The following is a 15,588-nucleotide window of genomic DNA, read 5'->3' on the forward strand; positions in this document are numbered from 1 at the left end:
TTCCTTGTAGATATGATTAATTAGCTCGTGCATTTGTTTCTTGAATGCCCTTAACATCAAAGAGGAAATTTAATGTACATAATTTTTAAATTAACCTAGTTAATATGTTAGTTAAAGAGTACTTTTAACACTTTTTTTTAGCCAAATATACCTTAAAAATGGAATTTAGGTGAGGTCACTTTAGTAGTGTAGAAACCTAAAAGATAAAAAAGTAGTTAAAATAATTAAAGTTGACAAAATCTAGATATAAAACACTTATTCAATGCAAAATATAAGTTCTATATACGGATCAAGCTTGATAATCATTATGATCAATAAACTTATTTATCGCACTAAATAACTGCGTTATATAAGGAAAATGTGCAATATAAGTTCTATTTACGGATCATGCTTAATAATCGTTATAATCAAAGAACTTATTTATCGCACTAAATAAATGCGTTATCTGAGGAAAATAATATAGTCAACACCCAAAGTTTTTTTGTTTTTTTTTTTGTAATTTAGGTTTATTCCTCTATTATTTTATTAATTGTTTATTCTTTGAAATTCTAAAATATTGATTTGAGAAAAAAAGAAATATTTTAAGTAAATAATCATTTCCACTCACTTTTTTTTCTTCAATTTTTAGAAAAATATCTTTCAAGTGAAGTGCATGTGTCCTAACTCCTAAACCATCATACTTGTTATATCCAATATTCCATTTTTTTTAAAATAGATAATATCATTTAATTTGACTTTAAAAGATCAAAAAATAAATCTAAATATCTACTTATTAAGATAAATAAAACTTTTAAACTTATCTCTATAACATTTCTTTAGAACAGACTAAAAAGAAATTATCACATGAAATAAGAGAATAACTCGGTAAATCGTCTTGAATCTTGAAATTGTGAATTCGAGTAACTAACGGAGAAAATAACGGTGCTACATGGGACAACAAAGTAAGGAGAGTAGGAAATTTCCAATTTTCAAATACTGTTAAATAAGTCTATATAAATAATCGTTAGATTTTTCATAAACCATATCCAATTATTTGGTCCCTTCAACATTTTGCTTCTTCTTAACCCAAAAAAAAGAAGCTATTTTGTTCAATTATACAAAAAAATTATTATTGATTCAACAATATTTCTCTCAAATCATTTGAAAAAATGTTTTTACCCAGTCCATCGAGTTCACCATTACTAAGATCAAACAACAATGACGGATTTTTTCTCTTTCGATCAACTAATCGTCACAGTCTTCGTGAAACGATTAGGTTTATGCAAAGAGCTAGCAATCGAAGGGCATTAATGATGCATGAACCGTCTGAGCAAATTGATGATCGGCAGAGTAATTGGGCTTATTCAAAACCTGTTGTGGTTATCGATCTATTGTGGAATTTCATGTACATAATTGCTGCTATTGTGGTTTTGGTGTTGAGTAAAAATGAAAACCCGGAAATGCCTTTAAGGGTTTGGATTATTGGGTATTCTTTGCTTTGTATGGTTCATGTTGTTAGTGTTTATTTGGAGTTTCGGAGAAGAGGGTATGGGCAATCGCTGTTCACCGGAGAGGGGGTTTTGAGGCCTACTGTAGATTCGAGTTATATTACTTTGGCTGATTTAACCCCGGATAGAACAAGGTATATATATATTATCAAAGAATTTGGAATTACAACTTAAGTTTTTCAATATACACTGAATTTCGCGCATATTTTGTGTTCATATTTAGGAATCTATTGAATAGTATATAAGAAATAAATAAAGTAGCCTATTGGTTTTCTGATAGAAATAGAACTTGTTGAAGCTCTGGGCACATATAATCGTTTTTTAAACGATGAACTTTAAATTCTGAATCTGCTTCCGTGTAGTTTTTATCTATGAATTGCTCTTGGCTTTGGTTTAATAGCACTTGGTGAGCCAAGTAGAGAAGGGTAGAGGGAACGACGCTAAGTAGAGAAGGGTAGAAGGAATGGCCCATCTGCCTCTGTGTAGTTTTATATATGAATTGATCTTGGCTTTGGTTCAATAGCACTTGGTGAGCCAAGAAAAGAAGGGTAGAGGGAACGACATCAAGTAGAGAAGGGTAGAGGGAACGGCCCATCAAGTAAAGAAGGGTAGAGGGAAGTAAAGAAGAGTAGAGCCAAGTAAAGAAGGGTAGAGGGAACGACATCAAGTAGAGAAGGGTAGAGGGAACGGCCCATCAAGTAAAGAAGGGTAGAGGGAAGTAAAGAAGAGTAGAGCCAAGTAAAGAAGGGTAGAGGGAACGACATCAAGTAGAGAAGGGTAGAGGGAACGGCCCATCAAGTAAAGAAGGGTAGAGGGAAGTAAAGAAGAGTAGAGCCAAGTAAAGAAGGGTAGAGGGAACGACATCAAGTAGAGAAGGGTAGAGGGAACGGCCCATCAAGTAAAGAAGGGTAGAGGGAAGTAAAGAAGAGTAGAGCCAAGTAAAGAAGGGTAGAGGGAACGACATCAAGTAGAGAAGGGTAGAGGGAACGGCCCATCAAGTAAAGAAGGGTAGAGGGAAGTAAAGAAGAGTAGAGCCAAGTAAAGAAGGGTAGAGGGAACGACATCAAGTAGAGAAGGGTAGAGGGAACGGCCCATTATCCACCGAGTTTCAAAGCTGGAAACAACAGATTTTTCATGAATAGGAATCTATTTTTGTTACATTTGGAAGCAAAAGTGAAGTTCTTTACCCTACAATGTTGCTTGTTTCTATTATGTCTTTTTATCCCCTCGTAGTTGGTCGGATTGTTTATGTGCGTTAAGTTGAGAAACAACCTCTCTACCTCCACAAGATAGTGGTAAGGTATGCATACATTCTACCCTCTCCAGACCCCACTTGTGGGATTTCATTGAGTATGTTGTTATTGCTGTAAGCTGAGAAACTGCAATGATTTTAATTATGCAATGCTGGTCTGTATAACATTTTTGTTTTCGGAAAACAAATGGTACAGTTATGTGACGAAGTTAATGGATTCTGCAAATACAATGATATCATTATTCTGGTGGATCATTGGATTTTATTGGGTATGTACTGGTGGGCAGCGAATGGTGGATGAATCCCCTCAATTGTACTGGTATGCATGGAAAACTTTCTTTATCTAAGCAAAATGTATGACCTTTATTCATTTTCAAAAAAATGTATGACCTTTATTTTCAGTTTATTTCTCAAATCAAAGCTGTCATCTTTAATAACTTAATCTGAATGCAGGCTTTGCATTGTTTTCTTGGCTTTTGATGTATTCTTTGTGATCTTCTTACTTGTGCTGGCTTGTGCTATTGGTCTCGGAATTTGCTGTTGCTTTCCATGTATTATTGCTGTTCTATACATTGTAGCTGATAAGGTAATGGTCTCGTGATTTTTCTAGTTTCTTAAACTTTATTTTTGTATCCTTTTCTCTATGAGTAATTCTTTCTTGGGGAATCTATATTTGGAGCTAGTTCTCTGCCATATAGGTACGATAAGATGATTGATAATCTTATGTAATTAGCTTGTTGTGGTTCGATCCACTGGAGTGTTGACCCTTATGAGTGCAATGTGAAAGTGCTCTGCCTGTCCACCTGTTTATCTGAGATGTGAATTTAATGACATTTCTTATTCAGTCTGTAGATTGATTGCGTTTTATGATTCCCTTAACGCATTCAAGAGCTACTGGGATGAAGCAGAAGAAATAGTCGTGCAATAAAGTAAGGTTTGCATGAGTAACCTATGTAATTAGACTAGGTTAATGTCGTGAAATGTAGATTTGACTTGTTCCTGCTATTGATAAGTTTAAGATGAGGCTTCTTTAAGATGAATTGGGCTGCTCACAACAGCTGATTACATTGTCGATACATTCAAGCTGCCATTGGTAGACTGGAAACTTAGAATTCAATGTTTCCTTTAGGAGTATTAAAGAACTAGTCGATATACTTTCATTTCCCTGAAGATATATGTTTTCCGTTCTCTGAAAGGAGATCCTCGGGATGCTCTTTTCAGAAGAAAATGGAATGAACATTTTAGTTAACCAAGATAATTGGCAACTCAACGAAGTGCTTGGTCTTCATTCTTGGTGTCAATAGTGGCAGACTGTCATTATGTCGGGTAATTAGGTTGATGTAGAATCACAGAACAAGATCAATCTACTCTATTCCAAGAACATGAGTGGGCTCCGAATTTCAGCAGCTCATTCAGTAGAAGGTATTCTCTGTTTGTAAACACACGTGTTAATTGATGATTGACATCAGGTCAGGGTTTCTCCCATTGAATTCTCTTCACAAGCAAACATATATGGAAATCGTGGATCAAGGAATTTCCTTTTTTCACATACTATAACTATAGTAATGTTTGTGCGACATTTTTTTAAATGATTCTTTCAATATTTTACACAGAAAGGAGCAGCCATAGAAGATGTTGAAAAACTGTCAAAGTACATATTCCAACGCAATGATTGTACTGAGAAGAAATGTACTAGTGAGAACCAAGGAACATTTGCTGGATTCATGACCCTGTGTGGGGGAGATGCACCAACAGATGAACACAGAGTTTCCGTAGATGATTCTGTACGTAGACTTGTTTTTCTTTTTCCTTATCTTTTTTTGTGTTATTTGCTTCTGGCAAATGTGCTTATATCACGTCCATATATTGTGAATAGGAATGTTCCATATGTCTGTCTACTTACGATGATGGAGATGAACTTCGAGAACTTCCCTGTGGTCACCTTTTTCACTGTCCTTGTATCGACAAATGGCTATATATGAGTGCGACCTGCCCTCTTTGCAAACGCAACATCTTTGGGGATAGCAGTTGCTGTGGAGGAGTTTAGGAGAGTGTCATCGACAAAACTGCAGGTGTTCGTTGCGAGTTTCCACACCGTGGCTATGTACATACTACTCTTTATAGCATATGTTTAGACACACATATGCTTCTGCGGATAAATACACATATATTTCTCTAGGCTTCTTTCATTTGTCTCACTGGATTCATATTTATATTTATTCTTTTATTCTATTTGTTGTAATAAGGATCTATGATTTTTTTTTATCTTCCAGTGTAGCAAGAAAAGCTAGATATTGTGTATTTAATAAAGTGGTATATTGTGTATAAATCTAGTGCACAGATCTACTCTGAGGCTTGAAGTTATTAGTACCTGTTTGAAATTTCATTGGAAATTCTCATGAGGTGTGTCGATGACATTGTCCTTCAAATATTTTATCAGTGAGAGTTTATTTTTAGGGAATTTAACAAACTTTTCTAGTACTCCCTCTTTCCCTAATTATTTGTCTAATTTTTCTATTTTACTTGTTCATTTTGACAAATTAAGAAAGGACAATTATTTTTATCTATTATAGTTTATACTCTCAATTAATTAATTAATTTTGAAAAATGTAGAACTTCTTGAAAATCTTAAAATTTTAATTAATTCACTTCATAAATTAGTAGGAGTAAAATGGTAAACTCACTACGTCAATCATTGTTTCTTACTAAGGTGTGTCAATTCAAAAGTGGACAATTAATTAGGAACCAAACGAATATAAAATTAGAAGCAAAAATTTTCTTGATTTCACACACAAAAGGGAAGGATGTAATAAAACTGTCCTTATTTACCATTTTTAAGGAGTGTAAAAAAGAAAGTGAATTATTAATACTTCCTCCGTCCTATTTTATGTGGCACTTTTCAGATTTTGAGATTCAAACAAGTTTAACTTTGACCGTAAATTTTTCATAAATTTTTGAAATATTTTGAATTATCAATTGTTATGACTTATAGTACTTTTTATGTAGTTTACAAATATATAAATTTCATTTCAAGAAAATTGAAGATTTCATGCGCAAATTTCCGGTCAAACTTAAATTGTTTGACTCTCGAAAAATGAAAAGTGCCACATAAATTGGGACAAAGGGAGTATGAGGCAGCGAGAGTACTAATTATTGTCTTGAATTTCTAAAAAGGACAATTATTTTGAAATAAATTTCTTTTGCTAAAACAGACATTTATTTTGGGACGGAGAAATGGTTAGTAGCACTCAGAGCCACATTTACTTCAAGGGTGTAGACTGACACACTTTCATCGGAAAATTCATTGTGTAGCTAAGGTAAAAATATTCTTTTATGTATATATATTACATATTGACTTCTACGCGATTTTATTTCTTTATATTTTGACGCCCCTTAATTGAAATTCTGATTTCGCCACTAATAGCGCTACCAATTATGCATTGGTACGTCTTATTCTAGTGTAGATGTTCGTTCAATAAGCTAGACGATGCAATTACCTAGAGACATTGAAAGTTTAAAAATATCACGACCCAAAAATGAACGTGATGGCACTCGTCTTATCCCACCAAGACAAGTCAGCCTAAGACTCAGCTATTACAATAAAATGCGGAAATTTATAATCAACTTAAAAATACCCCAAAACCTGGTTGTCACGTGCACAAACCTCTAATGTGTTATAACAAAATTGAAAGAAAATACAAGTCTCAAATGACATTGTTGCTAGAATAGAACAAGATGATAATTAAAGAGAAAGAAGGTCCGCTGAAATGACAAGCAACTACCTCACAAACCTCCACAAAAAGCCTCAGACAAGGAGAAGAGAAAATATCACAAAGGTCTGGGCTAGTAACCTACAAAAATGTAGAAGCAAGGGGTGAGTACCAAACCACACGGTACTCAGCAAGTAAACTCCTAAACACAAGCTAAGGAAATAGAATACGGGTACTCCTTACTAGCCCAACCTAACAGTTCACAGTTTACAAAGCCACCAGTTCAACAACACTCTAACAACTACATATCCTCAACAACAAACTCAATATATATCAATCACAAGTTCCATAGTAAGACACTCACAAGATCAGCAACACACAAGATCAAGTTCACCAATGATAAAGATGTGCAATGCAATGAAATGCAATGTCAAGTATAATGATGCATGTCTGACCTAATGATACACACCCGTTGTCTCACAGTTCGGGACCCATGGGGAGCATATATGTTCATGCATCCATTACGGCGCGCGATACGTCCCTCGATATATAGTATCCATTGTGGCGCGCGATACATCGCTCGAAATATAGTATCTGTCGCGACACGTCCCTCGAAATGGTACATCCTCTTTAATTTCTGACTCTTTCTCAATTCACATAACACTTGTCACAATCATGTCTCAAAACAATGCAAATGACATGTTCACACAAATAATGAGGAGATGACCATTTTCATAATAATGCACAATTCACAACAACACAACGATTCAACAAACCTTTCAAACCATTCTCAACACATCACACACCAACAATTAATCACATTGTCTTTTATTACCCTTTTTTCATAATTAGAATTAATCAATATGGACAAGTCAACCCATTACCAAGTCTCATTACCCCCAAACACATATTACAAGGAAATACACGAATTTCATACACTTAACAAGGGTTTAGAAATCCACTTGCCTCAAATAGTTGAACAATCACTCATGGACTTGAGTCTTCCTCTTTCATTGAGCTTTCAAATTAATGCAATCTATTCAAGTACATAATCATAATAAGATTTCGAAACTAACAACACCCATATTACTATAGGTTTAGCCTAGACCCAAAAACTCACCAAAATCTATAATCAAGTTCCTAAGTTTCAAGTCTAGGGTTAAGTCCTAATTTTTTTTCCAATATCATAATTCTAATGATATTTACATAATATCATACACCTGATATTTAATTACATATACCAATATATCAAAACTTGAATCATAATATGATAATCAAAAATATAAAATTTAAACCTGACTGATATAGGAACAGTAACATACTGGAAAAATTGATTTTTGATGACACCTTTTATTCCAACCAATGATTAAAATGGTTAGCCAATTAGTGAACTACAAGTTTGTCTTCCAGAACCCACTAATCGTTGGACATTATCAATTCCCACCTTTTATTTTTCCCACTTAATTAACAAACTATCATATAATTTCTATCACCTTTTATTGGATCAAAATTACACAATAACTGACACCAAAATTTTATCAAATCTAAATCAGTATAACATATACGAAAGTTGGATAATTGAGTTCTCAACTCAATTTCCTTTCCTTTCTCTTCCCCCTCACCTAATATTATAATAATAAGAATAATAAATAACTAAAAAGTCACCGCTTTGCCCAGGTAAATTTCTCTTTCGCTTTATTTTCGTTTTCTAAAATAAATTATGTATTAAAAAGTGATAAATCCCTAACGTATTTTAATAAAAATAATGGGCCAAAAGGTATAGGGTTTTAAATAACTTATCGATTTAGCCTATTAGTCACAAACTAAATTAATTATTTAAAATAAATATACCCTTCAATTAAATAATTGAGGTTAACGAATAGCTCTAAACTTCACAAACCAACTTCACCGACTGACCAAAATTAACTCAGGTAAGGGTAAAATGGTAATTTTATGAAATTTTCAAAAATGACCTTTCAGGTCATTACAAAAAAAAGAGACATTCAGGTGGATGTAGATACTTATCTATCTAGTACTTTGTGACTCGTAATGTGGAGAATCTTTGTAGCTTAATAAGGATTTGATTTCCCGCCTTGAAATATTCTCGTAATGCTACATTAACTATCAATTTTGCCACATATATTATAACATTTGAATCTTCCTAATAAATGGTGTATGATATTGAATTGTTTAGGCTTGTTGTAAAATGATCCAAATGTTTTTTTACTCCAAACAACATACCTTAATTCCAATTTGTTACTCCTAATTTCCTGCTTTTAATGAAAATTAACGTACATAATGGTTTGTTTTCGTAACTTTTTAGGAATCTTAATATTTTTAGCAAGGTAATATTTCCTCAGTCTACTTTTAATTGTCATAATTTTCTTTTTTAGAGTCAAACTACAAGAATTTTGATGAATATTTTACGATATATTTTTTCATCATATTAATATGCGAAAAATTGCAATTTATAGTACTTTTTGTATATTTTTTTAATATCTAATTTTTTTTGTTTAAAATATCGAATTGATGTAATCTAATTTAACTTTGAAAACTAGTCAAATTGACTTTCGAAAAGAGTAACATGACAATTAAAAATGGGCGAAATAATTTGTAGTCGTCGTTGATGTATATATACATATTGTATGACATATATATACAGTAATAATTAAGTGAATGATAAGTGTATTATATACACTAGAGCAAAAATAATTTTTAATGGCAATAAATATACACATTAATAAAGATTGCTAAAGCTTTTACCGACATTAGTTAATTGTCAATTGATCTAATGTCGTTATTGGCAGAGGTGGAGCTATGTGGACGAACCTAGTAACTTTTTCGTAGATTTTGTATCTATATTAGAAAATTAAATTATATATATGTATATTAACTCGTGAACCCCTAACAAAACTGATTGATAGCTTAATGGAAAGAAAAGGATTGTGGAAATGTTTTTCACTCTAGCTTAAGAACTTTGTTTTATTAAATATACATATGTATATTAACTCATGGACTTTTTCTTTTCACTATCAACAAAAAGTTTCTCTTTTTTTTTTTCAAAGGAAATTTACCAGAGGCATTTATAAAGAGTGTTAATTAGCATTAAAAATATATTTAACAATTAAGCTATTATTATTAAATAATTACCGCTAAAAATATAATCTCTTTTTTTGTGATATTTGCAATGATATTTGGTCTGAAATGATATTCGCAGCTTTCATAATTAAAACAATAATATGTTTACATCATCAAATCAATTGTACATTATTTTATTCCCGACAAATCAATTACAATATGACCTCTATATATTTTGGTCAGTTTCGAAAACCTTACTGCCTTATACAGCTTTTTACAAATTTTATCCTACTTTCTTCGTTTTAAATTATTTGTTATATATTGATTTGACACTAAATTAAAAAAAAAATTAAGAAGATTTTTTATTTTTATACTCTTTTATTAAAGAATGTCAAATATATTAAAATATTTTATTTATTTATCTTAAATATATTACATGAAAATTAAAATTTAAAAGTTGTTAATAAAAAGAGATATTCTTTTTTAAAGAGACTAAAAAGAAAAGTAGAACCAACAAATTAAAACAGAGCAAGTACATTTTTTCCCATTTCTCACTATCAAACGAGCAATGTGTTTTTTTTTATTGTTTATAGGATATTTATTCTATACTTATGTCGTTATTACTCTCTCTAGTCTCTGTGCCAAATTAAGTGTTATCTTAAAGAATGAATTTTATCCTAAAATAAGTGTACCACCTTACAAATTTAAGAAAACAATTATTACGTTTTTCCAACTATTTCTTTATACTCCATCTTTAATAAGGTGATTTTCGCTAAAATATCACTTATTTTAAGACAAGAAAATGTTAAACTTTAGCCATAAAAGACGTGGAAAGTGTTAAAATCACAAATAAAACAAATAGTTCATAAATAGCAACCACAACTTTGATGTAACGTCAAAATCATCAAAAAATAAATTAGCACATAACCACAATCTCTCTAGATATTTTATTGTATGTATGAAAACATGACCACTAAGTAGCCAATCATGTCTAAATTCGATGATGAAAGGTTATCAACATAAAATATTACGCCATATAATCTAATAATATATTATTATACAACATTAAATTTTTTTGAAAATATCATGAATCATAACCTTGATTATTACTATCACTTATCGTAAGATTATTTATATTGATTAACATGTATCAGAGGCTAGCTCGAACACGCCCTTAATTATTCCCTCTTATAGGTCCATATGCAATGGAGACGCGAGCGTCAACCTTAGTATCAATTTACTTATAACTTCCTCCGTCCCATTTTATGTGAGGTAGTTTGACTCGGTACGGAGTTTAAGAAAGAAAGGAAGACTTTTAAAACATGTGGTCCAAAATGAATAATAGAAATTTGTGTGGCTGTAAATCATTTCATTAAGGATAAAATAAATATTTTATAGTTAAATTGTTACTTAATATAAAAATGTGTCATTCTTTTTGGGACTGACTAAAAATGAAAGTAAATCACATAAATTGAGACAGAGGGAGTAGTTTTTTCAGAATTTTATTTGAATTCTATCATTTTATTCAGACAAAAAAGAAGAAGGAAATTAACGGCTTAAATTGAGTGAAAATATCATTGTCAAGCCAGTTGTAATTTCACCAACAACAAAAGTAGAACAAAAAAGACTAGACAGGTAGTGTCAGTTCTATGATAAGCAAGCTTTCAAATTATATATATATATATATATATATAGGGTATATATATAAAAATAATTATGACTTTAATATTTTTGTTGTTGTTAGGCTCCCCTACCCTTTTCTGATATTTTTCATTTTGGTCCCATTAAATTATATTATAAATGGACTAGTTCAATGTATTTGGCCATATATTTTGAGTAAAAAATTGGACAAATTATATCATCATAAATCTTACCCAAAAATTAGTTGGGATTTTTGAAGCTATGTAGGATTTGGATTTCTTAGTAGTAGGTATTGGAATTAAGGGTGTACAGGTTAAATTGTCAAGTCTAATTGAAGTAAGAAATTAAGTTAAACAGATAAAAGAATCGACTTGTGGTTTGATTTGATTAATTTGGCATTGAAAAAAAATGATCATTTTTTTTATTTGGTTTGGTATTAACAAGAGAAAATCAAACCAATTCCAAATCAAACCAACAATACAAATATAATTTTAATTTTCTAATGCACAAAATTTTTAAATTAAAATCTACTTTATAAGTATTTGTTAAATTAATTTATATTTTTCAATTTTTTTTGGTACTTTTAAATTATAATCTACTTTCTAATGAAAAAACAAACCAAACTAACGTAGTTGGAATTGGTACTTTTGAAGAAGTATGTAAATTAATAGGAGGCTTGTATGTTAATAAAATATAATTAAAAAATAAAAATCTCTCTCCAAAAATTTGAATGAGATAAGTTATTTATACAATTGAATTGTATTTGTATATGGTCCGTTGAAAGTTATGAGATTTGAGTACCATGATATCATTATTGCAATGTATTGATGTTGGGTTTATATAGTCATGAGCTTTTTCATCTTAATAGCTAGCCTTTAGAGTGCGATTTTTCTTGAATTGAAATTATAGTATCAGAGTCATCCACCGACCCTTCATGTCTACTATGGCATGGATGGTAGCGCTAATACTACATAGTCGCCTCGGGCTAGCAATGTCTAGCACGCAGTCAGCCATAGGCACTTGAGTACTTGACTCAGAAATGACTATTAAAAAAAATCTATCTACTTGTGATAGAGTGAAAGTTGTTTAGTGTGGAGTCATCAAGGACGGCGAAAGCAGAGCATAGTGATTTATTTTGATCTATTATGAGGTATGAGACTTGAGTTCCACATCAGTGTTGCAATATACTAATCGATATATATAGATATTAGGTTTATATTAGGCTCTCTCACCTTTATAACTATTTTTGGAGTGTGGTTCTTTCTAAGTTATATCAAATAGTGAAATATGTTATTAGTTAATGTTTTTGGACTTATCATTCTTATTTTTCTTTTTTTATTTGATGTCCAATATTCGAACCCGTCTGATTCAAATTTATGCATTATAGAGTCTATTTTGAGAGACGACACTTCAACAAAAAATGTATACACAAAATTCAAACGTGAGATATCTGCTTAAAAGTAGACGTATATTCTTCCCGTTCTTGTACTTTGGTCCTTCTACGTTGGAGTAGAAGTAGAGTGCAAACTATTTTCGATTTGACGAAATTCAATAATTCTTGTACAATCCTGTACTTGTCTTAAAAATAATTTAATATTAATTAATAATTAATAGTTATTAAATAAAACGCACAAGAAAATTTATAAACAAGTCTTGCATAAATTATTAATTTAAAACTTAATTATCTAAAAGAACTAAACTTCTTATCTATAAACTTCAAATTTTAATTTGTACTGTCTTTAATTGCGTGAGAGTCTTTATATTTGATACGAGTTTAATCTTTTGTCACGTATCAAACAAATTATCATCACATCAAGACACTAAAACAAATATTGCGTAAAACAAAAAGAAATCACATTTAAAGCAATAATATTAGTGTGTAACAATGTACATTATCTTTAATTGTAAAACCAATTAATTTTAGCTTCACATGTAATTCTCAAGCTAAAATAGAATTTTCATTTTGCACCATATAGTACCAAAAATGTAAGGACTAAAGAGCAATAAGGTTTGATAACAACACTATAAATAATCAACTAATATGAGATGGAAGGCCTATTATAAATGGATTTGCTAGATGAACGGTTTTTTACTAGTCATATTATTTAATTTATATTATTTTTATAATTTTCTAGTTAGTTTCTTTTTTCCACGTGATGAATTTAGGCCATGCAGTCATACAAATATTGGCTGGAAAACACGTTAAATTGTTTGACTAGCAAAATGCTGACTTGGATACACGTTAAATTATTTTATTATTTTAAATTAATAATTAAATAAACAACAAAACCAATACTTTTCTATACAAACCTACTATATATTACTCTAACTAATATTAATATTCAATTTATTTATATGTAAGTTTAATGGTAGCGTTATAACATTCTCTTTTGGCTTTGTATAATTAAATTTTTTATATAGCTAGTGGTTTCAAGAGGACCTTCAAACATCATTCATGGTTTCACACTAATTGAATTGAAAAGTGCACCAAAGAAAGAATATAAAACCAACATTATATATGAATATATAAAATTTAAAGGGTAATAGTAGTCAACTTAGGTTTCAAAGTCTAACTCACCCAAAAAGCGGTCGAAAATTGCTCGAGACTTTTAAAAGAGGTCAAGAATCTCATCTTAATACAATGTTGGATCATTCTTATCAACATCTTCTCTCATGCATGAATCCAAATATTTTTTATTCGAAATTTCATTGTTTGATCTAGAGTGTGATATTCAAAGACCAAAAGTATGTTCACAACTTGATTCCCACACACTTCAAGGGCCAATTCTACACAAGATTCTCAGTGGATCTAACTCTGATATCATATTAAACTACATCTTACATTTAACTCACACTTCAAAAGCGAATTTTAAAAAAGATTGTTAAAACTTTATAAGGAATCTGAAAATCGAATCCCAATTAATCCACCGTGGAATCATTTTCATCATGAACAATAGCAAGTAGGACAAATTAATAATTCAGCAAACAGAAAGGCTACAAAAATATATTCTAGTGTGTGAACTATTAGTCTAATACATTACACATATGTTTATTAATTATTAGCTAAACATGTTGATAAAAAAAAATCAGATTTGACCAACCAACTTTAGTATAGAAAAATGAATTTTAAAAAATAATTGGTCATTTTTCAGACATATGTGTAAGATAGTGATCTGTTAATAATGATCAATTATTACAAAGATTTTGGTGGTTATAAGTGTTAATTGAATACTCCTATAACTAAATATTAGATGTTTAATTAGAATTAAAAGGATAATGTATCTGCTTAGTATTGCTTGTTAATACTAGAAAAAATAATAATAGAAGAACTAGTAATAAAGAAGTTTCTTGACAGTTGATTAATTTATTCAACAAGACTTGAATATTCTAGATAGCATAATTAATAACAAAATTGAAAAAGTAGAGAAAAGAAAAAAAAAAGTCAACCAAGAAGAATACTTGTTTGGGTTTAAAGAAATATTCTATTAAAAGCTAATTCATGGACATTTCAAAAGTTGATTATGCTTTGAAAGTTATGACTATGACAACAAATTAAAGAGAAAAAAGTCCTAAATTTACAACTAAATAAGGCACGAGCTTGCCATCATGATTTACAATTACTCATTTAAATAAAGATTGATATAAAATTGAAATTGTGTTTCGATATATAGTTTGAATTTGCACTTATCTTGCCTATTTTCTATAACAATAAATAGAGAAATTACATGGTCCGTCAATAATTATCTTTTATTATTGTTTTATCTCCTTTATTTATTTAAATTCATGACTCAACATGAAATAATAAATTTCCTTCTCTTATTTAATTAATAGAAACAATTGTTAATCACATTATTAGTTTGAGCCTAAGGCCCTAAACTATACATTTTATGTGTAATACAATTATTTGATCAGGGGGATTGTACGTGTATGATGTATCACATGTTAATGGATACATCACTCGAAAAGGAAAAAAAATATAATTATTGCTACAAAAAGGGAAAAAATATATATGATAACAATATTAAGTCAAAAGAAATGGAAGGTGGTTGGTACTTTGTGGAATTAATCAAAGTACACGATAGTTGGTTCGGACACCAAGATCATTAAAATAAATTGTTACAATAACTAATTAAGTATATTAAACTTTTTAAAAATTAATTAAATTGTGCACTTTTAGTTCATTTACTCATAAATATTCATAACTGTCTAATCATTCCTCTACTTAATTATTTATAGAATAACATGTTAATTTATATTGTTACCCTATATTTTAATAATATAATATTTTTTAAGTAGTCAAAATATAAGATACTTTCTCATTAACAGACCAAAATATATATTTTAATTAATTAAAAATTAAACATACTAAATCATATATCATAGGAATTATTAATAACTTTAGGGATATATATCTTCTATT

The 15,588-nt window shown here is 30.2% G+C and overlaps 1 protein-coding gene across 1 annotated transcript; it reads left to right on the forward strand.

Moving 5' to 3' along the window:
• Positions 1–1,031: 1,031 nt before the first annotated feature.
• Positions 1,032–5,138, forward strand: LOC102595841 (E3 ubiquitin-protein ligase At1g63170-like). Its single transcript, XM_006364061.2, has 5 exons — positions 1,032–1,621; positions 2,936–3,058; positions 3,193–3,325; positions 4,353–4,523; positions 4,616–5,138. The coding sequence occupies exons 1-5, from the start codon at positions 1,149–1,151 to the stop codon at positions 4,784–4,786; spliced, it is 1,071 nt and encodes a 356-aa protein (XP_006364123.1). The 5' UTR covers positions 1,032–1,148; the 3' UTR covers positions 4,787–5,138.
• Positions 5,139–15,588: the final 10,450 nt, after the last annotated feature.

Source organism: Solanum tuberosum, unplaced genomic scaffold (genome assembly GCF_000226075.1).
Source record: "Solanum tuberosum cultivar DM 1-3 516 R44 unplaced genomic scaffold, SolTub_3.0 scf00477, whole genome shotgun sequence".
NCBI lineage: Eukaryota > Viridiplantae > Streptophyta > Magnoliopsida > Solanales > Solanaceae > Solanum > Solanum tuberosum.

Bases quoted from the DNA above. Each gene is read 5' to 3' on its own strand.
- LOC102595841 (XM_006364061.2), top strand. From the start codon at position 1,149: ATGTTTTTACCCAGTCCATCGAGTTCACCATTACTAAGATCAAACAAC. The intron at 3,059-3,192 runs GTATGCATGGAA...ATCTGAATGCAG, and splicing joins GAATCCCCTCAATTGTACTG to GCTTTGCATTGTTTTCTTGG. The intron at 3,326-4,352 runs GTAATGGTCTCG...TATTTTACACAG, and splicing joins TATACATTGTAGCTGATAAG to AAAGGAGCAGCCATAGAAGA.